The sequence below is a fragment of the Peromyscus leucopus genome, chromosome 22, assembly GCF_004664715.2.
Source record: "Peromyscus leucopus breed LL Stock chromosome 22, UCI_PerLeu_2.1, whole genome shotgun sequence".
NCBI classification, from domain to species: Eukaryota; Metazoa; Chordata; class Mammalia; order Rodentia; family Cricetidae; genus Peromyscus; species Peromyscus leucopus.
The window spans coordinates 24640007-24664484 of record NC_051081.1 but is presented as its reverse complement, the minus strand read 5'-3'; the positions used below and the strand labels follow the sequence as shown (position 1 = coordinate 24664484).

The following is a 24478-nucleotide window of genomic DNA, read 5'->3' as shown; positions in this document are numbered from 1 at the left end:
GAGATGTGTACAGCCACATATATTGGGAACCAGTACCATATTGTATGCTTGTGAGAGGGTAGATCCTGAATGTTTTCAACACACACACACACACACACACACACACACACACACACACACAAACCATGGTGTCTTTCTCAGTCCAGAGCAGTGGCTCTCAACCTTCCTAATGCTGCAACCCTTTAATGTGACTTCCTCCATGTGACCCCTCAACCATAAAATTATTTTGTTGCTACTTCATAACTGTAATTTTGCTACGATTATGAATTGTAATGCAAATATCTGCTATGGGATGCTTGGGGGTTGAGACCCACAGGTTGAGAACCACCAGTCCAGGCGTTGATACGTTCAGGCAGACATCAGTATCACCACCGCTAAACCCGTGCACTATTCAGGTAGCATCTATTTTGACTTTACTGGCCTCTCTGAGGTCTGTCGGTTGTGACCAGAACCAGAGTGACCAGTGGTGACTGCTGGCCTGTCTTTAGCCTGGATGGTGTTCCCTGTGGAAAGGAAAAACACCCCAGCCTGTTTAGGCTGAGCATCATCTGAGCTGTTGCCTGTGTTCAGGGGAAGAAGCCAGAGGCTGGGTTGTGGTTCTGGTCTGCTGTCTTCTCTTTAAGGATGTCCCCAATCACACTCCTTACTTACTCTGAGCTGGGGAGAAAGGAGAGGACTCCTGTGTTTTGTGTTCTCCTGTCTCCTGTGAGAGAAGGGGGGAAGGGAGAAGCCAGGGCTGGATGGGGCAAACATGAGCTAGGTCTGACATCTCCCGTAAGCCACACAGAATCACACTCCTCAGTTTCAAATCCTCAGTGCCTGCCAAGCCCTTCCGTGTATGCTGTGATGGTTCTGAGAAGCTGGGAATTCCTGGTATTTCGTTGTTGCTGGTGGGTTTGTGTTGGTACTTGTTTGCTTTTGACAGGGTCGGCACTCTGAAGTCCTGGCTGGTCTAGAAACTGCTATGCAGACCAGACTGGCCTTCAACTCAGAGGTTAGCCACCACGCCCAGCTCTGTTTTGTTACTTTGACTGTAGACACAATGTAATAGCCACACTAAAGGCTTTGGACATGACCTGGCCTGGCAGTGACTACCTGCCACCCCAACCTAAAGGACGCCCTTCGCTTTTGCCCAGGATTATATTATTCTCGCTTGGGCACTTGTGATGAGTTAATTTCTGAACTGGTCACCATTCTGCTCCCCTCTCCTCTCCCTGCCGTGGTGACTGTCAGCCACAGGAGATGCTGAGCACATGAGATGAAACTCATCTAAAGGAGGTGTCTGTGCGTCTGAAGACTTACTGACCAAAAAAAAAAAAAAAAAAAAAAAAAGATGTCAGGATAGCATTGATAATTCTCAAGGAAAAAGTTTCAAGGCATTGATTATGTGCTTAAAATATTAAATAAGGCTGGGAATAGACTTCAGGTGGTAGATGTCTGCTTAGCATTCACAAAGCTCTGGGCTTGATTTCCAGCACCACGTAACACTGGGTGTGATCTGTCATCCTGGTCATCCCAGTACTTGGGAGATGGAAGCAGGAGGGTCAGAAGTTCGAGATCATCCTCAGCTACATAAGAAGTTCTGTCCAAGCTCGGCTACGCATACATGCATAGCCCGAGCATGTGTGTATATATATATATATATATATATATATATATATGCATAGCCCGAGTGTGTGTATATATATATACACACACACATATATATATGTATATATATGTGTGTGTGTATGTGCATAATATTTCTGTGTTTATATATAGTATTAAAATTAACCACCTCAGTTTACTTCTTACTACAACTATTAGGAAATTTGAAATTGCACGGGCCTTGCATTGTGTCGTCTCCCCCACCCCCGGCAATGCTACACAGACTTACCACCTCTGCTCATTCTTCTTCCAGTACACAGACTGGATGGGTTTGCCTTCCAGACTGTTTTTGGCTGGCTGAGGCTCTCAAAGTCAGGAGAAGCCCCCTGAACTTACTGTACTTGGTTTATTCATTCAATAAGTACCGCACCTGGTAAAGGAAGTGACGAGGGAAACGTTTCTTCCTTCTTAGCACTCACTTCCCACTGAGATGAAATCTCTCTGATAAGAACACAGCTGCTGCTCTGGCCTGGGACCCTGGGGTTGATCTCCCCCTTTAAATTGGGGTGTGTGCCAGCAGAGCCTGTGTGGGGGAAAAAAGAGTCTTTACTTCCGTTCATGGACGTCTTACGGAATTCCAAGTCGCCCTTAAATGTTTTAGGAACAGGGCACACTGTCATGACCTGTCAGCTAGAGAGTCTGAAGTATCAGAGGTACGGCTGTTGTTGTACCCTTTTCAGACTTTATCATTGGCATGTCACATTCTCACGAAGAAGCCACAGCCTCCGAGCATGAGGAACTTGAGTCGGGAACAGCGCAGTTGACTCTCTGACCTGTCAGGAAAGAACATGGAGGTGTCCTCAAGAGCCAAGGAGGGAGCCAGAGAAGACAGCTGGGATGTTTCACCGTTTCCCAGGCAGGGGCTAAGTAGGTTTGGGGAAGGACTTAAGGTTAGAGTTTTAGGAATAGTAGGGTCACGAAAATAGGCACAGCACTGCCATGGAATACAGAAGGACAGAGGTGACTGGGAGATCCAGGTCAAGGGGAAGCTGCTCATACGTTCTTGTGGTGTAATACATACACTAGACACTGAAACTCTGTCTTGAAAATACAACAACAATAACAACAACAACAAAACTTCAGAAGTCTTTAAGTTCCATTTGACTCATTTATTTTTTATTTTTTATGGGTGTTTTGCCTGTATGTGTATGTCTGTGTACTATGTGTGGTGCCCACAGAGGCCAGAAGAGGGCGCCAGATCTTCGGGAACTGGATTTACAGATGGTTGTGAGTCACCATGGGGGTGCTGGGTACCAAACTCAGGTCCTCTAGAAGAGCAGACAGACAGACAGACACCATAAATGATCACACAGCAGATTAATCCAGCAGTGGCACACATGTGACCTGAGGTCTGAGAGAAGAGCGACATGGAGGTTCTCAATCTCTTCAGGAGCCACAGTGCTGGAAATCTTGCCTAGATGACAAGAATGGATAGGAAAGTGGGAACCCATGGTTGGGTCATCGCCCAGGCAATGGTTACATGGTTCTGCTTATCTCTTTGTACATGTGGGTTAATCTGCGATGGCCACTTAGGGTATGGCAATGGTTCTGTCTAATGAATGTGAGCAAGTGCCAGGAGACGACTCATGGATCAGCGCTGAGGCTCATGGGGTACTTTCCCCACAATACCCCTATGAAATACACGCTGTCATGTCTCCACATTTACAGCGGAGCGAACTCAGGCACCGGTTAAATGATTCACGAAATACACATAGTTGTAATTCAAACCCATGTCCTGCCCATCTTCAAAGCCTGAATCACATCTCGCTGTTGATGAACTGATTTTTATAGCATCTCGTGCTTGTCATGGTTCTCCCTTATTTAACCTCCAGTGTGGGGCCCTGTGACTCAGCTTGGAACTAGTTCGCCCCTGTCAGCATTCGAAACAGCAACAATTCGCTGGACCAAAGGCTCCGCTCCTCACCCCGGTGGAACATATTTATTTATATATCTTATTCTATGGTTTTTAGCATCGTTAAAGTGGCTCTCCTTGGCCCTGTAAAGAAGCTAATTAATCACCAAATATAGACCACGACTTGTTCTTTTCAGCCCTCTGTGAGCTTCTTCCCCTCATTGTGCGATGCCATCTGGTGCTATGAGCTCATGCTTTTTGTGTCCCTTTGCAGAGCGCCAGATTCATCCTTTCTAAGCCCAGAAAGCGGGGTTGGTTTCCGAGTTTGCTTGTGTGGCTTCAAAAGCACTGGAATCTAACGCCTCCTTGTGGATTTTGCCAGTATCACTCCTGAACATTACCACAGGGAACTCCTGGCTTCATCCTCCTCCTCGTAGATTGTACATGAGTAGTTGCACAGATCTGCCTTCCTTTTTTTTTAATCTTAAGGCCTTAAGATTAAAAAGCTTTGGTAAAGCATTGAACACCATTAGGTCTTTTTCTGTACCATTTTTGTTAGCTTAATGCATGGGCTGTGGGAAGCCAAACATCATCATCATCATCATCATTATTATTATTATTTACTCCTGCAAATCTGTTTGAGTTTAACTGTGATGGTGGAACAAGTATTTAAGACCAGGACGTTAGAAGTCTTATGGCTGGTCTCTGACGTGGCTTCGGATCCATCCTTCACTCATACTTTCTCTTCTAATTCTGCGGAAGTCCAGAGTCTCTTTTTCCCTGGGGAGTGGAGCACTGGGAACGTAGGACATTTTCTTGTGCTCTGAGTTTAGGATGTCAGGGTTTTACCACCAGACCCCTAATCATTGAGATCTTCGAGTGTGGCTTGTAGATCTGGTCCCTTCTCTTGCCACCTTCTGATGCTTCTGATGCCCGAGGGGAGGGAACTGTATCTGGTAATGTATGTGCCACTTACCTCATTTCTGGTACCAGCAGGGCACCCAGCTGCTTGCCTTCTTGCTGTACTCCCGCCTCCTGGGGGTCCTGTCTGTTACTGCCAAGGGGCAGAGGAGGGGATTGGTTCTGGGTAGATTTGCAGTGGTTTAAGAAAGCACATGGTTTCCTAAGTGCAGAAGTTGTTGTAAGGCCAATCTCTGTGAGGCTGAGAAAACTGTTTTTTTGTTTTTTTCCAATTCTGCACCTCATCTCCAGCACGAAGCAGCTTCTAAGAGACGCAGGTGGGGAAAGCCAGGGCGCCAGCCAGTGTAATCTCCAAATAACATGTATAGACAGGTGCAGAAAATACACAGACGGAATCCTCCACCACGAAGCAGCTTTGCTTCCAAAAGTGCTCATGTCCGTACTAAGTTGGAAAAGTCAATTTTTCATATTGAATTGGCCATATATTTTAGAATAGTAACAACAAGTAGAAATCTGTATGACTCACATGAGTTTCTAAAAGTTAAAGAATTCATTCTGTCTAACAGCATACACATTGAGACTTGCTTACTTCCTTGTACCTTGGCCTCAGGCTAATTATCTAGCTGCCAAACTTCAGACTTTTTCTGTTGGGTGGAAATAATTATACCTGGGGTCGTTGGTGAGTATTGGTTGGATTCTTTTTACACGTGCATGTGTGTGGTGTGTGGCATGTATGTGTCTCGTGTTGTGTGGGTGCAAGAGTGTGTGCATGTGTGTAGAAGTCAAAGGATAATGTTGGGCATCTTCCTAAATTACTCTCCACTTTAGATACTGAGGCAGAGGACCTTATTTGAACCCAGAGCTTGCCTGTTCCAGGAGTCAGCATGTACAATAGTTCAGCCAGTCAGCGTGCACTGGGGCTCTTCTCCCGTTTCCCAAGTGGGTTGCAGGTGGGCTGCCGCCCCCCGCCCCCAGTATTTACGTAGGTGTTGGGGAGCTGCCCCAGTCCTCAGGCTTATGGGGCGAGCCCTTGACCTGCTGAGCCATCTCCCCGACCCCTCAAGGGGGTTTTTGACAGAGCGTTTTTCTGTGTGCCTGGAACGATCAGATCATTTCTGTCTCTATTTCCATCTATGGTGTGCTGCATAAATTGAGTTCTGTACAGTGAACCAGTTTGTATTCCTGAGAAATATCTCACCGGGTCAGGATGCATGGCTTTCTAAAACGGTGCCGAGCTCAGACTGCAAGTATTGTGAAGGAATTTCACATAAAATATATTAAAGAATGTAGCGTATTTTCCTGGGACTGGGGAGGTGACTCGCATGGTGAGTATTGGTAAGTGTATGAGGACCCAGTCTTGATCTGCTGAACCCATGTTTTTTTTTTAAGAGCTGGGTGTGATGGTGAAGGTCATGGTGATGGTGAAGGTCGTGGTCCCAGCACTTGGAAAGAGGAGACAGGTTGATCCCTGGAGACTTGCTGCCTGGCAGTCTAGCCAGTCCACCTAGTGAGTTCCAGGCCAGTGGGAGGTCCTGTCTCAAAGAAAGAAAGAGAGTGGGGGAGGGGAGGGAGGACAGAAGGACAGGAGGACAGAAGGGCAGATAGTATCGAGGAGTGACGCCCAAGGCTGTTTTCTGGTCACACATGCATGTGCACACCTATGCACTCACACATGCACCCACATGTAGACACACACATAGCTTCCTTTCTTGTGATGTCTCGGTTTCAGATCCAGGTAGGAGGCATTTTCTCCACTTCTGTTTGGTTTTTGTTGTTGTTGTTGTTTTGTTTGTTTGTTTTTTGAAGAGTCTGAGGATTGCTGATTCTTCTTCAAGCATTTGGTAAAACTCACCGGCCAAGTCTTGGGTCTTTCCTTACAGGACCTGTTTTACCAAGTTAATTACAAACTCCCTCCCCCTCCTCATTATGGATAGAGTCAGATTAGATTACCTGTTGCCTCGAGTCAGTCTTTGAGATTGTGTCTTCCTGGGAATGTCTTCTGTCCAATCTAATATTAGTGTTGGCAGGTTTCCCCCGTATTTATTTCTGTAAGATTAACTTTCTTTCACTGTCTGATTTTTTTTTTATTTCACTTTGCTTTTTGACTTCCTGGAAGTCTACTCACTGGAGATTAATTTGTATCTGTGAGGATTCTCTAGTTAACAGCTGCTGGAGGTCAAAGGGCTATCATACACTCATGCTGTTTATACAGTTAGTTCATGAGATGCATTTATTTGAACAACCGGCCATGACGACTGACCCTGAGCGAAGTATGTTTTGTTTGTGATTGAGTTTTAAGAGAGGAACGATGCTGTTCATAGGATTCAGAAGGCTTTAGAAGAACAGACACATAAAGTCATTCAATGAACGCCCTGAACAGGAGGATGAGGAAGAGGGCTGGAGATAACCCAATGGCTAGATGAGGCCGTATCAAAATTTGGGACTGGCCAGGCCGCCAGATGAGGGGAAGAAAAGAATTCCTTTTCCACCAAGACTAAAGTCTCAAGATTCACAGTTCAAGTCAGCAACATTAAGGAGTGACCCCAGCTGCTGGAGTACTTAAATAGACTTTTGTTTGGCAATTATAGCTACACCCTAAACCACCATGTGACTATGGAAAAAAAAATACCTTCTAGTTTCCAAATAACACATATACTAATGAATTTTTGGGGTGAAACTTAATTGAGAGTTTGAGACTAGACCGAATTTAGGGAAGGCATTAAAGTGTTGATTTAAAATTCTAGGCTGGTTTTCTTCAACCATTTGTACATTTTAGCACATTTTCCCCCTGAATAGCTTTGTGTTTAAGTTGTACAAACTCATCCAGTATTGAAAGGCATATATATGTATATGTATAGATATAAAAATTTAAATCTATGTATATATATACCGTTACAAAATGCATTTAAAATGGAATGTGGTTTTAAAATCTATTTTAAGGTTTTGCATTTTGCTGCCATGAGTTGCCTCTGTGAATGACAGTCATCAGGATTCCTTACCCCTTTCCCATTCATTCCCCGGTTTAGGATAGATTATTTTGCCTTGGGCTCCAGATGAAAAAGCTAGCAAATCGCATTTCTTATTTCTTTCAAGGTATCGCACAGCGATGCACAGCTATCAAGTACCACTTTTCTCAGCCAATCCGCTTAAGAAACATTCCTTTCAATTTAACCAAGACAATCCAGCAAGATGAATGGCACCTGCTTCGTAAGTATTTCTGGGAAAGGATTAGACAAGAGGAAGAAAAAAAATCCCCACCTCCCTCTTAAGTTTGGATCGAAAGCTGTTTATCCTATGTGCCCTCGAGGCCCTGCTGAACTTGGTCAAACACTCCGAGCATCAGTTTGCTATGTTGTGAACACGCTGTGTTCACAAATTCAAGTGTGAGAAACATCCGGTGTCAAGCTCCACAAGACAGGGCTGTGTGCCTGTCAGCCCGAGTGGCATTGCTAATTAACTTGGGGTAGCTGAACATTTTTTCTTTTTTAAAGTTTTATTTTTAATGATGTGTATTGTGAGGGGGGGGGTTGCATGAGAGTTCAGGTGCCCGCAGAGGCCAGAGGCACCACTAGATCGCCCTAAAGTTGGAGTTATGGGTGGTTGTGAGCCACTCAATATATGAGTGCTGGGAACCAAGCTCAGATCATCTTCAAGAACAATATGTGCTATTTAACCACCACCCATCTTCCTAGCCCATCTCAGTTTTTTTGTTGTTGTTGTTGTTGTTGTTTGCTGTTTGTTTTTTTAAACCAAGTTAGTGGGTATAAGGACTTGCCCTGAATGTTATACCTTCATTGCTCTCATTTTTTTCTTTATATAATATTTATTTTAGCTACTGTGTTCAGCTCAGATTATTGTATTTCTGCTGAAATACCTTTATGAATCCATATCATAATTTTCTCAGAGGGTGTCTCTTATCTCTACATCTCAGTGGAAAGAACTGCTCTCTTTCACTGTCAAGGAGATGTGGAAGTCTAGATAAGATCACGAAATGTGAAACTCAAAAGGGTGGATATTTACCTGAAAATTGTTGATTCAAGCTGCTTAGGGGCGGGCGGCATGTGAAAGCAAAATAAGACACTGAGTCCTTCCCTGTGCACCCCAGAGTCAGAAGGCAGTGCTGTGGTCTTTTCCAATGAACAAGCAGTGAGGAGTACTGTGGTCATGTTGTTTGGTGGAGAAAGCCACTGTAGATATGATCTCATTCTTCTAGTAAATTGTCCTGTAGAGCAAAAGGCTCTGTCCCGATTCTCACTACAACATGTGGGCTCGTACATCGCCACCACAGTGGTCTAATATAAATATTGATGACAACTTTAAGACTGAGAAAAATCACTGGGTAAAAGCCACACAGTGGTGGCGCACGCCCTTGATCCCAGCACTCAGGAGGCAGAGGCAGGCAGATCTCCGAGGTTGAGACCAACCAGAGTGAGTTCTAGGATAGCCAAGTCTGTAGAGAAACCCTGTCAAACAAAAGTCATTGGATAAAACCTGGTTCATTTTCTGAGAGCATGATCGATTTCTTGAAAGTTCTTTCTTGCTGGCAAATCTGAGCAAGCACTTCTCAGTAGACCCGTTCAGTCTTATCTGAGTGGTCTTTCTTTCTTCTTAACACCTTATGAGCACATTTGACGGTCTTTGTCTTAAGTGTCTGTGAAGACCAGTCTCATTATTACTGACTTTGGCCAGATAGAAAAATACTGCAAAGGACCTCATCTCTTTAACTCTCCAGGTTTGGGACTCTTTACCCAATAAGGCAATCATTTGAGCATCTAAGAGAACGATGCTTTCAGTGCCCGAGTACCTGGCTGTTTCTAAGAGAGCCATGCTTGGTGATCTGTACCACATTTCCCAGTAAGAACACCACCGTATCTGGAACTGGTGCCAGGCCCCTGTAGGTTATGTCTGATCTTTGTGATTTTGTAGTAGTCACAGAGGACAGATCTTTCACACCTCAGGCCTTTGGGATGTTATAGCAAATGACTGAGCTATTATCAGTCCCTCTCCATGTATGTGGCCATCTCCAAATTCTTTGTTATGTGGCCATCTCCAAATTCTTTGTATCCTTGTACCCATAACACTGAATTCAGCATATTTAAATTGTTACACTCTCCATGACCCCTTATTTTGTGATGTATAGTTTCTCTTCTGAGGGGATAAAAAGCCTTATTTTAATTCAGATTAAAAGATTTAAAAGCTCTGAGATAAAAATAAGGACTCCCTTTGAAGAAATAGAGAAATCCAGCTGGGCAGTGGTGGTGCACACTTTTAATCCCAGCACTCAGAAGGCAGAGACAAGTGGATCTCTGTGAGTTCAAGGCCAGCCTGGTCTGAGTGAGTTCCAGGACAGCCAAGTTCACAGGGAAACCCTGTCTTGAAAAACCAATTAACCAACCAGAAAAAAAAAAAATAAGAAAACCCTTAACGCGTGGCTAAGATGCTATGGCCAAGATTGGAAGCTACTGTAGCCAATCTTCCCTCCACACAGTGCCCTTAAGATCATCCCACAGCAGCAGAGAAACCCAGCTGTTTGTTGAGATCTGCCTGCATATGTATTTTGTTCAGACTTGTTGCCTGGCCTTCGGGGCAGCAGGTGTGTGTTTGGGAAACTCTTGTTTTAAGAAGCATCGTAGACTCCAAGCATCTAGGTCAGAGCTCTTTTCAGTTTGCTTTCTTCCGAACAAAGAGAGGAACAGAAGCAGGAAGGACAGAAGGAAACAATGGAAAAGTCAACTAACCAGAAGGCGGGCAACCTGAGTGTTGCCAGTGGGAGGCATATTTCTGTATAGATCAGTGGTTCTCAACCGTCCTAATCCTGTGGCCCTTTAATACAGTTCCTCATGGTGTGATGATCCTCCCCAATCATAAAATCATTTTCATTGCTACTTCATAGCTATAATTTTGCTGCTGTTATGAGCCGTAATGTAAATATCTGATATGCAGGTTGTCTGATAAGTGATCCTCAAATGGGTCGTGACCAACAGGTTGAGAATAGCTTATATAGATGTTGCCAGTTAGGCATACGGTGGAGACTTGTCCCGTGGGCATAGTCTCTTTAGCCTGAGTAAACAGGTGAGTTGGTACTCTGCTTGTAAGACTTGTCCCATGGGTATACTCCCCTTTTAGCCTGGGTAAATAGGCACTCAGCTTGTGAGTCTTACATTTAGTGGTGGTGGGGTGTTTATGAGCAGCTACCTGTCTCAGTCACACAGTGTAGGCTCCTGCTTCCTTCTCCAAGGTGGCTCCACTTTCTCCCATTTTTCTTAAATACCCGTTGAAAGTAGACAGGAGTAGCTAGGAATGAAAAATACAAAACTAACTGGCATCCAGGATGCTCAGACAAAACCCTTTTGCAGTACAAGCTTGCCTTCTAGGCTCTTTCTTCCACAGAGGGAGAAGCCGGGTTAATAACAGCCACTGTGGTGCGCTGACCTTCATCTGGGTTGCTCTTTGAAGGCTGAGAATGTGTCTCTTGAATCCTCCTCACCCCCTTTACTATGTACCTTGTTTGTTACTCACGTTTACCCTGGGGTTGTCCCCTCTGAACTGACTTCACGGATACAGACGAGGTACACTGACGTTGGTTACTCATCCCAGAGTGAGAATCCCCCCAATCCCCCACCCTGCGCCCTGCCTGATTTCTTCTCACAAGGCATATGGAAGTCTTCGTTCTGCCTTTTCAGTCGCTTCCCTGCCCGCCCCCCCCCCCCGCCCCGCCTCTGATTTTGATTGTCTGTTTCTGTCTTGAGATTAGATCTAAGAAGAATTACAGCTGGCTTCCTGGGCATGGCGGTGGCTGTCCTGCTGTGTGGCTGCATCGTGGCCACTGTTAGCTTCTTCTGGGAGGAGAGCCTGACCCAGCACGTGGCTGGACTCCTGTTCCTCATGACAGGTATACTGCACACCATCGGCTTCCTCTCGGCGGCCCGGCGTTCAGCGTGGTTGTAGCACGATTCGTTTTGTTTTCCATGGGTGGGAAGAGAGCAAGCAGAAGAAACTCACCCAGCTCTCCTAGGAAATACAGAATTCAAAGGGAACAGTGTCCAAAGGGCATTGCCTATTTTCCCACGGTAGCATTAGTGGGTCAGAAGGAAGTGTCCATTAGAGCCAGTGCTGGTGCCTGGCCGGGCGGTGGTGGCACATGCCTTTAATCCCAGCACTCGGGAGGCAGAGCCAGGAGGATCTCTGTGAGTTCGAGGCCAGCCTGGTCTACAGAGTGAGATTCAGGACAGGCACCAAAACTACACAGAGAAATCCTGTCTCGAAACAACAACAACCAAAGAGCCATCCAGTGGTGATATTTTCTGTCTCATTGTTTAATTCTGTGTCTTGAATTCTGGCTTGGACTCTTGACAAAGATGGGCCACTTTTTCTCAGGGTTGTTCAAAGAGAGGAAGTTCAATAGCATTAAGTCCCCTTGTGGTATATGTACCTTGGCGTCGCTATTGGAGGAGTTACTGTGTTAGCGGCTATTCCCGGTCTTAGACACCACACAGCTTCTCTAGCATGCGATGTCGCCGCCCATTTTTTATCGTAGAGAGACATAAGAAATGATCTATGATAGCCATAAAAGCTGTGAAGAAGATGAGCAGTGTGCAGTCGGGCTGGGTGATGCTGACGCAACCATTTCTGAGTTAAACCATGAGAAGTGGGCGGCCGGAAGTTGGCAGAGAACTGTGGACTGAGGAAGCCACCGGCCCCAGACTCTGGGCAAGAGTGAGGTGAGCGTGTTCCGAGCAATAGAAGGAAGAGCAATAGGAAAGAAACCACACATGGTTTTTGGGGACCACCATGGTCAGGGACCAAATCCTTAGAGATCTCTTAGTGAAGAGAAGAGCATGAATTTGAAGGGAAGGTGATGGAAACTGCTACAAGTTTTCATCGAAGGATGACTTTACTTAAAGCCTAAGGGGCGTGGAGACATGGCTAGGGTTTTTTTTGGTTAACAAGTTTGAAGGATATTTCTGTCTGAAAGGGAGGTGGGAGTTAGGGTCAATGACTAGCTGAAGGTGGCCACAGAGAAGAAATGATTTTCTTTTCAGCCTTCGCCAGGAAGTAAAGGTGTGAATAGTAAGAGAATGCCAAATCAAGTCTCACAATGTTGTCCCAGCTTAAAAACCAACACTACCCTAGGTGGCCATTTCCACTTCCCCGAGGTTTTGGTGCTCAAGTGACCATGACAAGATTTTTCCCCCCAATACTTCCCTCTGTTATGGGGGATTTATCAAGCCGGTGTCTTGGCAGCAACATGCCTCCAGGGCTGACCCCACCTGGTTTTTTTTTTCTCTATTAGCATATACTAAGTGCACGAAAGAATGGGTTTCTGTGTGGTATTCTCGTCCACGTCCACGCCATCTTCTCTACATTTCTCTCAGAGTCAATGAATGATAAGCGGTGCTTCATTTCTAGGGTCTCACCTCGTAGCCTTAACATGAGAAACAGCCCCCCTTCCTCTTTACTCCACTCAGCTCCTTCTCCATGCAGGGCTGGGGCCTTGTCTCTGGACTGTCATAAACACCCCTGACAAAACATTCAGACAGACCATGGACTCCGCATCGTTCAGAGCAGAAAGCCAAGTTAGTTCTTCCTGGGTTTAGAGGGAGAGCCAGGGACGTAGTTCAGGAAGGCTTGAAGCTGATTCCCAAGGTTTGGAAGAGGGATTTGAACCCATAAAGCCAGACTCTGGGTTCATGTCAATGAACAGCCCAAAGTAATCAAATTGTTCAAAGATTCTTCTAAACCTGGCTGGGGCTTCGTAGTCAGTAAAAATCTCTCCTTTTCTCTCCCCTTTGTGAGTTGCACCCCAAGTTTTGGGTTTCCAGCCCAAAATACATTGAAGAGTTGTAGTTTGCTTTCCTATAGCACTGTTTTTTGTTGTTTATTTGTTTATCAGATAGAGTCTCGCTATGTAGCCCTGGATAGCCTGGAACTTATGATGTAGTCCAGTCTGGCTTTGAACTTGTGACTGTCCTGCCTCTGTCCCCTGAGTCTTGGGATTGTAGCTATACATTGCCTGACCACTTCCCCCAAATTCTCGAAGGCCCCACACCAAAAGTCACTGAAGGACTATTTTATTTTAAAGGTCATTTAAAAAAAAAAAAAAAACTAGAGGTGATGCATGAGTAACTAAGGATGTTCAGAATATGAAACAGCCATTAGTATTGAAATAAATCACAAGGCCACACAAGCCAGGCCTTACAGTTCTGGGAAAGCCAAGGAGATGGTATTTACAGAAAGGAAAGTGAAAATCCAGCATCTTGTCATCACACAGAAGAGCTGACAGTTTTCAGGGTCCTGTGTTCTTCTGTCACTTGATGTGGGTTGTAGGGAGGTTCCTTTTGCTTTTGTTGCGACAAACAATGTCTCCAAATTCCTCCCGGGACACCAAGATGGTGGTTAATCCAACAGATGAGATAGTTTGGCTGGAGCGCCTTCCCAGGCAGTGTCGGGCCATGGAAACACTGAAGGGTTAAAAGAATTGATTTTAATTAAGCAGGCTGCCTTCATCAGCTCGAGACAGCAGCCCTCCCACAGATTTTTGATGCTAAACTTAGCCCCTTCTAATACGCTGGCGTCTTCATTCTCTGCCTGAACTGATTAGCTAGCCCTTCAATGGGAACCCCAGTGATGTGACAGCTGAGCTGCTAAGATGAGAGGCACAGAACAGCATTCCTCCTTCAGCCACGTGGCCCACGGACCAGCCTTGAAGACTTGCAGGTGGAACGATTCCTTCCGGACATCAGTCTGCATCTGAGGGCTGGACTGCAACTCCATGTGCCCGACCCCTACTCTCCTGCCTTGCCAGGGTTCCTGGAGAAGGACCTGGGGCATCATATTACACCTGTGATTATCACATGCTCTGAGGTTTCGCACTCAAACCCAGTGGCATTCACAGAGCGCTGAGTCAGCGAGACCCTCCTTTTCCGGCTTTAGGCCCCTGCCTGTTGCTAGGATGTACTATCTTCAGTGCGGTGTGAATGAGTACTCTATCCACATTGAGTGAATGAAGCATCTGGGTTGGGGAGATCACTGACTCAGCAAAGACACACACACACACACACACACACACACACACACACACACACACACAGACACACCCCGCAAAGCATGAGGGCCTCCATTCAATCCTCAGAACCCACATGAAAATAGAATTCTGAATGTGGTGGTGTGTGCTTGTCATCTCAGCGGTGGGGAGGCAAAGGCTGAAGAGTCGCCAGGGATCGCTGACCAGCCAGCCACGCCTACTTAGTGAGCTCCCAGCCAATGAGAGCCCCTGTCTCAAGGAAGGTAGAGAAAGTTCCTCAGGGTTGTCCTGAGATCTCCATAAACATGTGCACACTCACACACTCGAGCACATACATGTAGACATATGTTAAAAAAAAAAATGAGTAAACGAAGCATTCTGTTAGATAACAATAGTAATTTAGTTGTAATTGTTGCCATTAAAGGGTTAATTTGTTCAATATTTTCAATTTTTGTATATTTTTTATCTGTTATGGAATTTTACTCTGTCTTTCATTAAATTTTTAAGGTGTGTGTGTGTGTGTGTGCGCGCGCGCGCGCGTGCATGCGTGTGTGTGTGTGTGTGTGTGTGTGTGTGTGTGTGTGTGTTTGTGTTTGTGTGTGTGTGGTGTGGTGTGTGGTATGTGGAGGTCAGAGAACAGCTTGCAGGATTCAGTTCTCTCCTTCACCATGTGACTTCCCAGGATGGAACTCAGGGCTGGACAAGCAGCTTCATCTGCTGAAACCTCTCCCTGGCCCTTAGCTATTTTTTTTTTTTTTTTTTAAATACACCGGAAGTCTTCCTATTTGAAGAAAGCTTGCATTCCGGTTTCCTCCCTGGGTGCCGGTCTCACTCCCAACTGTACTTATGGTCCTTCAAAGGCTGAAGCCTTCTGGAAGAGCACACGTGGCATGGCATGTGACACCCCCATGCCAACAGCAGAGTGCAGGCAGCCCCTCAAAGCATCAGGAGCAGCCAGCACTCACCCTGGCCTGGCCCTTCCTTTGCTTCTGTTCATCTAAGTAAAAGGGGTCTCTGCTGCTGTAGCAGGTCTTATCCTAGAATGATCTAGGCTGTCCATCAACTACAACCCTAAGCCACAGACACTTGATACATTATCTGAAACCCTGGGGACTCAGTGTGTTTTGGAATTCAAGACCTAAATATTTTATGTTCGTAAGAGCATATGGCGGGCACATGTGGCCTGTGTTATCTAACATGTCGGCAAGGTCTGGGGCATTGTTGCAAAATCAAATACATTAACATGTCTGCAACAAAAATGTATGAAATAGTCACACTAAGCAGGGCCAGTGAGGACCTCAGGGCAGGGCAGACTTTGCCTCTAAAGGAATGGATGCCATATTGCAGAAAAAGACTAGTTTTTTTTTTTTTTTTAAGGAATTGAAGATCATGGATCTTTTCATTGTGTTTGTTTACTTATTTTTATAAGTTTTGTCTGTCTCTGCTAGGCCTGCCACATCATTTAGTTAAGATGACGGAGGTGAGGCTTTTTGAGTTCATCTGTGTGAAAAGGAATAAGTCTTTTTTTTGCTGAAAGGGCGAAAAGACCGGAATGATGGGCAGGCTATCTTTTGAAGGCATAGGGAAAAGAAAATCGATGTTTATGCCTCTGGGTGTTGTAGTCAGTTGTTTATCAAGCAGGCTGAGCCAAGGGAAGCGGCTTCTACTCTTGGGCCTTTTAAGCACTTCAAAGGAAGGAGGTCAAAAACAACGGGCCTCGGTTAGCCTTATTACATCTTCCAAGCCGGCCATGGGCACCTCCGAGGTTTTAGGGCAGGAAATCGGGCTGATGATCTGGGACGGTGGCACCAATTCATTTGCTGTCCTGATCTAAAAATATCCCCTCCAGTCCTGCCCTTCTATGATGTCATGGTGCGTTCTAATTAAGAATATCGGCAGAAAACCCTTTAATATTTTATAAGAGAAGTAGCCACATACAGGGGTTGTCAGGAAACCGGTAATTATTCACTCTTTGAAGATACTCCAGCTATAGCCAGGAGCAAGCTCAGGACAGGGAAACCTCTCTCTCTCCTGGGGTCTCCGGTTGGGCTGGAAGTTTGAGCTTATTGGAGGAGAAGAGGGAGGGAAGGGAGAGCGGGATTGAAGAATGGAAAACTAACCTTTCTTCCTATGGATCCTCAAGATAGGCCTTGGCTTTTTTGAACTTTTGAATGCATACATACCTGCATACCCCTCTCTATCCCTTGTATGAACTAGATTGCTACTGGTAAGAATGCAGTATGACCTGAAATAACTTCATGAGTAGGTCATTCCCTCATGGGGCAATTTGGTATGAACTACTTTTTTTTTAAGTTTTAAAAAAAGATTTATTTTTATTATGTGTCTGAGTGGTTTTGCCTGCTTTCGTATTTGTATAGTATGTATGTGCATGGAGTACCCAAGGAGACCAGAAGAGGGCGTTGGATCCCTGGAACTGGAGTTAACAGATGTTGTGAGCCAACATGTGAGAGCTGGGAATCAAACCTTAACCCTCCAAGACCAACAGTCGCTTCTAGCCACTGCGCCATTTTACCAGCCCCCCATGAATTACTTCTTAAGAGGGTATTAATCAGTTAATTGTAGAGTTCAGTTTTGTTTACCAGGCTTTCTTGACTCTATGAGCGTATGCCTGGTAGCCACTGTGTAGAAATTGCAGGTAATCCAAGAGGCACGTACTATCTTTGCTTGCAATGCATGTTGGGAAATGGTAGAACACTTTGGGTTCCAGATCTAAGGGAATCACATAAAACCACCCCTCATCTAACGAGAACTAGGAAGACCTGTAAAAGAAATAGAAGTATACTCTATTCAGTTAGCAGACCCAAACACACACAATGCTAAGGGTTAAGTTGAATTTCCCCAAATTTATAATGTTGAATTCCCAGCCCCTAGGACCTCAACGTGTGACTTAACTTGGAAACAGGGACTTTAAAGAGAAACTCACATCAAATTAGGGCAACATGTTGGGTCGTAAGCCGGGTAGATGGTGTTGGTCTTGGAGAAGGGGGAGATTTGAGTGGTTACACAGGAAGTGATGAGGGAAAGGCAGCCATGTCCAAGGTCAGGTGGTTTCAGAAGCAAACCCTTATACTGATGCCTCGAGCTTAGATTCACAGTCTCTGGAATTCTGAGAATATAGCTTTCTTTCTTTAATCCTCTCTGTCTGTAGTTCATTGCTACAGTAGCTTTATCAAGCTCATACACATGAACACTGTAAGATGTGTGAGGGATTTAAAATGAAGCTTATATCAAAACTGGCCTAAACTATAAATCTGGCTGCAGTCAGTAGGCATGCCTTTGTTATTTAAAACAAGTCCCCCCCCCATTGTGATCAAATTTAGGATTTAGGGTTACTTGTTTGCTTTGAGACAAGGTCTCACTATGTAGCTCTGGGTGTTTTGGAACTCACTATGTAGACCAGACTGGCCTCAAACTCACAGAGACCGACCTACATCTGCCTCCCAAGTACTGGAATGAAAGGGGTGATACACCCAGCTGGATTTTATTTTTTTAAATCTTGAATGGGACAAACTTCTCTTTCCAAGATCTTGTAAAAGTTTGTCTTCTCTCACTACATTTCCTTGTATGACCATGAATAAGCCTTTCCATTGTACTAAGAACAGTGGTAGCCATTAGGTGTCTTCAGATTTCCTCAGGGACTCCAGGGTCTGGATGGAATAGCTCCTCCTGTTCATCTCTCCTTGGGTTTCGTCTCATCTAGAACAACTCCAAGAGCTTCTAAAAGAAGAAAAGACACCACTGGAGGCAGAGGGGACATTGTGAGAAGAGGGTAGGGCAGATAGGGGACACCTGAGTGGGCCAGTAGACCTGGCTCTCCCTCATGCCATGGCCCGTGAGGCAAGGAGATAACATTTCATCAGTTTGATGAGTACCTCTTGCCAAAAGGACCTGAGTGGCTGGGAGACGCATGTGGTATTTCATGGTAAAATAAATATAGGCAAGGAAGAAAAAAAAAGTAAGAGAAAGGGACAATCAGATTTGTAAGATGTGTTAGCATTCCGTAGCAGTGACAAAAATGCCTGTGTAAATCAATTGAAAAGGAAGAAAGGTTTTGTTTGTTTTTTTGGGTCCACGGTTTCAGAGTTTTCAGTCCATGGTCTCTTAGACCCATTGCTTTGGGCCCGTAGACAGAATAAGCCCATAGAGTTCCAATAGCCGCTTCAAGGGGGCTGTGACCCCGTGACCTAATTTTCTTCTGCCATTCCCCATCTGCCAAAGATTCCATTGTCTCCCAGTCATGCCCACTGTTAAATATAATAAGAGAGTGGTCGCTCCAGAAAGGGATTGACACATAATCACCTGTCTTTCCCAACTGGCCACTCCATTTATTATTATATTTAACATTCGGTGCTGTGACCTGGGAAAAGAGGCTAACACTAATTCCCCTCCCCTACTACTGTCTCCTCTTTCCTCCGGACTTTTTTGGCTCATGGGGTGATTGTGTGTCAGCTTCCTTTCTCAGGCCCGTCACTGACATACAATTATTATTATTATATTTAACACTCACAAGCTGATAAACAACAGTTCAACACGTGGCCGTTGATGGACATTTAAACTCCAAACCATAACACAATGCAAGCTAGATCCGAGACTGAGGGTAGAAGCCAAAAAGCTTGCCAAAATAGTCTCTATTTGGCTCATGGGAGGTGGAGGGGCACAGATTTAGCTTTAGGGAGCTTCAGCCCTGGCCTCTTGAACAAAAACAAAAACAAAACAAAACAAAAAATCAGTTAGATACACTCCACACAGAGTCCATGAGGTCTGCACTCACCAAGTGCCCAGGAAAACACAGACTCATTCAGGACACGAGGCCGAGAGAACCCTTTGGCCTGGTCATTTCTTCAGATTAGATGGCTTCTTAGCATCCTTTCTATTCAGCATGAACCAAGGGTGTAATAATAAAACATATCACACCAAAAGCAGTTCCATGGAGTTCTTGGAGGGAGGGGTGCTCATAAAAATCAACATTTGAGATAAAATTCAAGGGAGTTTATTCAGAAAGCTATGTAAGTAAGCTGTTGCATTTTTTTTTTAAAGCTAAGTTTCCTAATAGTGCTATAGACACGAAGACATCTTGGGGAATAGACTTATTCTGTGTCTTATTTGGGATTAGCAAGAATAGGAGGGTTGACACTGTAAGGGACTTGTGTGGGCATGCCCCAGTTCTACACGAAGGCCCCAGGGAAGGCGAGGGAGGCAATATCAGGGTCACGAAGAGCTGAGACTACAATGAATATTTCTTGCAGCCCAGCCCAGTGCATTTTACATCAAAGGATGCTTGGAAAATCCAAGCTTGAACTCAAGCTTTCAGAGGTCATTAACATCATGCTGCTTGTAAAAATGCGTGCTTTTAGGCAGTCAGCTGTGTGCAGACATCTGAGTGCAGGATGAAGCTGTTTTCCCTGAGAAGAGGTCATTGTTGCACCATTACGGTTTACCTGTTGATGTTCCAGAGATCAATCTCCCCCCCCCCAACAGCCCTATTGTTCTACTACCAGCATCCCTTCAGGGTCTTATTGTTCACAAACATGGTTCTTATTGTCAGTGCAGTCATGTGGACAGATGTAAGGACATTTGTTCTTCATGGGGTTTGAGAAAAGCTGGGAAGTACTCTTAAATGGTTTATTCCTTGATCAAAGAATAATTTCCATTCTTGTTTCCCTATTGGACAGCTCGAATGATATGTCTGTTGCTAAACAACAACAACAACAAACAAACAAAAAACAAAACAAAAACTGTGCAGAGCTGGGTGGTGACGCACACCTTTAGTCCCAGCACTCTGGAGGCAGAGATAGGCAGATCTCTGAGTTTGAGCCAGCCTGGTCTACAGAGTGAGTTCCAGGACAGCCAGAGCTACACAGAGAAACCATGTTTCTAAAAAAAAAAAAAAAAAAAAAAGTCAAGCGATATTACTTTATCCTTTTCAGAAAAACAAAATCATTTATTTTTGAGCTTAGAAACAAAGCCAGACAAAGAGTAGGGACTACCAAATTATCTCAGACAGAGTACTTTTGTTTTAGAATGTTTATTTTCCGAGTGTACATTTGGAAAAAGATTTGGGTAATGTGCTTTTGCATGATCCAAATGGAGGCGGCGGCGGCGGTCGAGAGGTTGTAAAATGGCATTAGGGTGTAGGGTGATCTTCCTTCCCTGCAAACTGCTGCTTGCTTGCTCCGAGTTTGTTTCTCTGCTAGTGGCTTTGATCTCCAAAGCTGCAGATTAAGACGGGGTAGAGTTCTTGCTTCTTTTTGCCTCTGTCTTTTCAGTTTTAAAATCTGTGCCTTGTGTATCCCCAAGGATGTGAAAGCCATTTCCCAGCCAACAGATGACACTTCCTCTGTCCACAGTGACAATCCAGGGAGGGCAGGATGAGAAACCATGCGGGGTTTGGACATTCTGACACTTGACTGAAAGGCCAGTTTCTGTTTTCATTTGTTCATTTTATTTCATGAACTCGGCAAGCACCCCATTCTCATCCTATATCCACTCCTATAAAACATTCCTGAGGGTCCATTAGGGAGCAGGAAGCATCTACATCCTTGGACCATCACTTGGGCACTAAGAAACATGTTTGTAAGTGGTGTGTGTGTGTGTGTGTGTGTGTGTGTGTGTGTTGTGCTGGCCCAATGAGCTAGGCTGGCTGGCTAGTAAACCCTAAGAATTTATCTGCCTGTCTCTTCCCTCTTAATACTGTGATTGTAAGTATGTGCCAGTACAATTGGCTTTTTATGTGGCTATCAAATCAAGACCTTCATGCTTGCAAGGCAAGAACTTTACCAAATGAGCCCTTGTTTTGTCTGCCCAGCCCTGATTTTAGTGTTCTTGAAGGACAATTGTACATACACATAATGATATGATAAGGTAAAATATTGTTTTTTATATATAATATATCATATATATCATATGCACATATACACACATATATGGCACATATATGTACCACTCAAATTAATTACAAATTGCACAATTAAAGTGCACAATACCTTTACTAAGATTTTTACATCAATTCCAAATTCCTAGATGTAATTTATATTACTTGGAAGTATTCATTATTTTTTTAAAAAAAATCGATGAAGGTCTAGTGTGTGTTAGATTCTGTATCTTACCAAAAAAAAAAAAATAGCTACTTCTAATAATTCATTTAGTCTTACAGGTAGCATGATGAATATAATAATCAAGAAATGCTCATTTTAAATGTTGACGTATCCAAGTTGCTTTGCTACAATAAAACCAATGTGTACAGAAAAGAAAAAGAAAGAAAAGAAAGATGACTTTGTACAATGATGGCAGCTCTATGAAAATGTAGATCTGGCAGAGCAGAGGAAATGACAGCTGTTTAGTGTTAGATCTGAAAGATTGTTAGAGTTTTTTTTCCCTAAAAACAATTTTTAAGGGCTGGGAGTGTCACTCGGTTGGTAGAGTGCGTGCCTTGTATACAGGACTCAGTCTTCAGCATTCCCTAAAAATCAGGTGTGGTGATGCATGCTGGTGATCCCAGCGCTCCAGAGGTGGCAATGGGAGGCTCCAAAGTGCAAGGGTCGTCCTCAGTGACTTCCAGGAAGAACCTGGGCTAAATGAAACTCCGTCTCAGAAAAACAAACAACAACAACAGCACCCAAAAACATGGCCTGGGGGGGGGTGATAGTTCCGTTGGTAAAGTGCCAGCTTCCATGAGAACTGGGATTTGATCTCCAGGACTAGGGAGACAGAGAGAGATGATGTCTGAGGCTCACGGCCCAACCAACCTGATCTGCTTGGTTGGGCTCCAGGCTTGGGAGAGAAGAGAGACTCTGTCTCAAAAAAAAAAAAAAAAAAAAATTAGTGGAGAGCACCTCAAGAATGACACCTGAGATTATCCTGTGGCTTCCATGCATACCTGCACATGGACATGCACCAGCACATAGATACTCATACATGTACACACACACACACACACACAACTGCATACACACACAAAACCAAAGACCAGTTTTTATTTGTTTGTTTGTTTGTTTGGTTGGTTTGGGGGTTTTCTGAGACAGAATTTCTCTGTGTAACAGGCCTGGCTATCCTGGAACTTTGTAGACCAAGCTGGCCTCGAACTCACAGAGATCCACCTGCCTCTGCCTCCTGAGTGCTGGGATTAGAGGTGGTGCGCTGCCGCCGCCGCCGCCACCACCACCACCACCGAAAGAGCAGATTTTTTAATTAATTGTGAAAGACATAAGAACACAACTGAACTGAAACATGCAACATTATTTACACCAGGCAGAACAAACCTAAGTGACTCAAATGACCTGAATTGTCCCTGCAATCCGTTCAAGTAACGGAATTCCGCCTTTGGAGCGGTCTGATTTTCACGGAGGCTCGTCCGGCGTCTTGCCTGGACACAAGCAAACGCTCGCGACTGATCGTTCTGTTCTCTTTGTGTCACTCACAGGCATATTTTGCACCATCTCTCTCTGCACGTACGCCGCCAGCGTCTCCTATGATTTGAACCGGGTCCCGAAGCTCCTCTACAGCCTGCCTCACGATGTGGAACACGGCTACAGCTGGTCCATCTTTTGTGCCTGGTGCAGTCTGGGTTTTATCGTGGCAGCTGGAGGACTCTGCATCGCCTACCCGTTTATTAGCCGGACCAAGATTGCACATCTCAAGTCTGGCAGGGACTCCACGGTATGACTGTCCGCACTGTGCGTCATCGTCGTCGTCGAAGGCCCAGCTACAGAGTGGGGTCCCTCCAAAAGGGGAGCGGAACTGAGTTCACCCCAGGGTTCCAAGCACAAAGAGGTCTTTTACATTCCAACCTGTTGCCTGCAGCCCTTTCCAGATGACTGATGGGAAAATCCACACAGAACCTCCCAACCTTCCTAAGGACGAGACTACTGTGGGTTCAAGTGCTTTAATGACTATTTATGCGTTGGCTGTGCGAAATGAGGAACAGTGTGCCACGGGACATTTATAGGCATCAGAAACGAGGAACAGCGATGGGAAAAATTTGTACGATCTCCATTTGTTTCAGAAAGTTTGTATATAACGATCGCCGGAGAGTTGTTTCTATCTGCGAAAGGATTCATAACAAAACGAGTATAATTTTCTTGTCACTGTATCAGGCTTGTTCAATTTTTTAATGCAGCATCTTCAGAACTGGTCCTTAACGGTGTCTTGTGTCAGCACCTGCTACTCGTGCGTTATTGGTGGCTGTTCCTTGTCACCAGAGGATTATTCTTCTGTTGCCTTACTGTTACTTTTCATGAATTGAAGTCAACTCTCTGTCTTTGTACTGGATTCAAACGCATAAGAACAACAGACCAACTGTGTAAGAGCCGATCCGTAACACTATGCAGTATCGTCTGAAGTCTGACCTATTGTTTGGCTTTGTGTCTCTTTATGTTAACTGGGTTTCTGCATTAAATGACTGCCCCCTTGTTAATTTAGATGTGCTTTTGTTTTCTGGCTTTTAACTGGGTCAACAAGTCTTCCCTAGACATAGGGCAGCCGGGGAACTCAGTTTTGTTTTCAATTATTTTTTTTTTGTTTATTTGATTTGCGTTTTTTTGTTTGTTTTTGTTTTGTTTTGGTTTTTGTTTTTTGTTAAGGCCAAGTCTTACTATGTAGTCTGGCCTCTGGTGGCTCACTGTGTATCCCAGGCTGGCCTTGAACTTGCGGGGACCCTTCTGCCTGGGTCTTCTGAGTGCTGAGCCCAAGTTATACTAAGCCTAATTGCTTTACTTCGATTAAGCTGGTCATTGTTATTTATCTTTTCCTAGCAATTATATATTTGCTAATAACATAGGATGGCATTTTCAAAACTTTCAAACTTCAAGTTGGAAACTTCGCTATGATATTGAAGTCCCCATCCCTTTACCACCTGGCCGGCTTTCATTCAGTGATAGGTGTGGTCCTTGCCTTATGAGTTTTTCCGGTTCACCTAGCTGCACATCAGAAACACCTGGAAAGTTCTTCAGCAGGACAGTTAACTCACGGTCCACAGATGAGCATAAGCTTGGATTTTAAGAAAAGTGGGAAATAAA

The 24478-nt window shown here is 44.7% G+C and overlaps 1 protein-coding gene across 1 annotated transcript in view; it reads left to right on the top strand.

The window, feature by feature from the left end:
• Positions 1-23881, top strand: part of Tmem178a (transmembrane protein 178A) — a 56725-nt gene extending 32844 nt beyond the window's left edge. The window contains exons 2-4 of the mRNA XM_028855224.2: positions 7514-7627; positions 11175-11312; positions 22885-23881. Coding sequence (XP_028711057.1) covers positions 7514-7627; positions 11175-11312; positions 22885-23126 — 494 coding nt within the window. The 3' untranslated portion in view covers positions 23127-23881. The remainder of the gene's footprint in view (positions 1-7513; positions 7628-11174; positions 11313-22884) is intronic.
• The last annotated feature ends 597 nt before the right edge of the window (positions 23882-24478 follow it).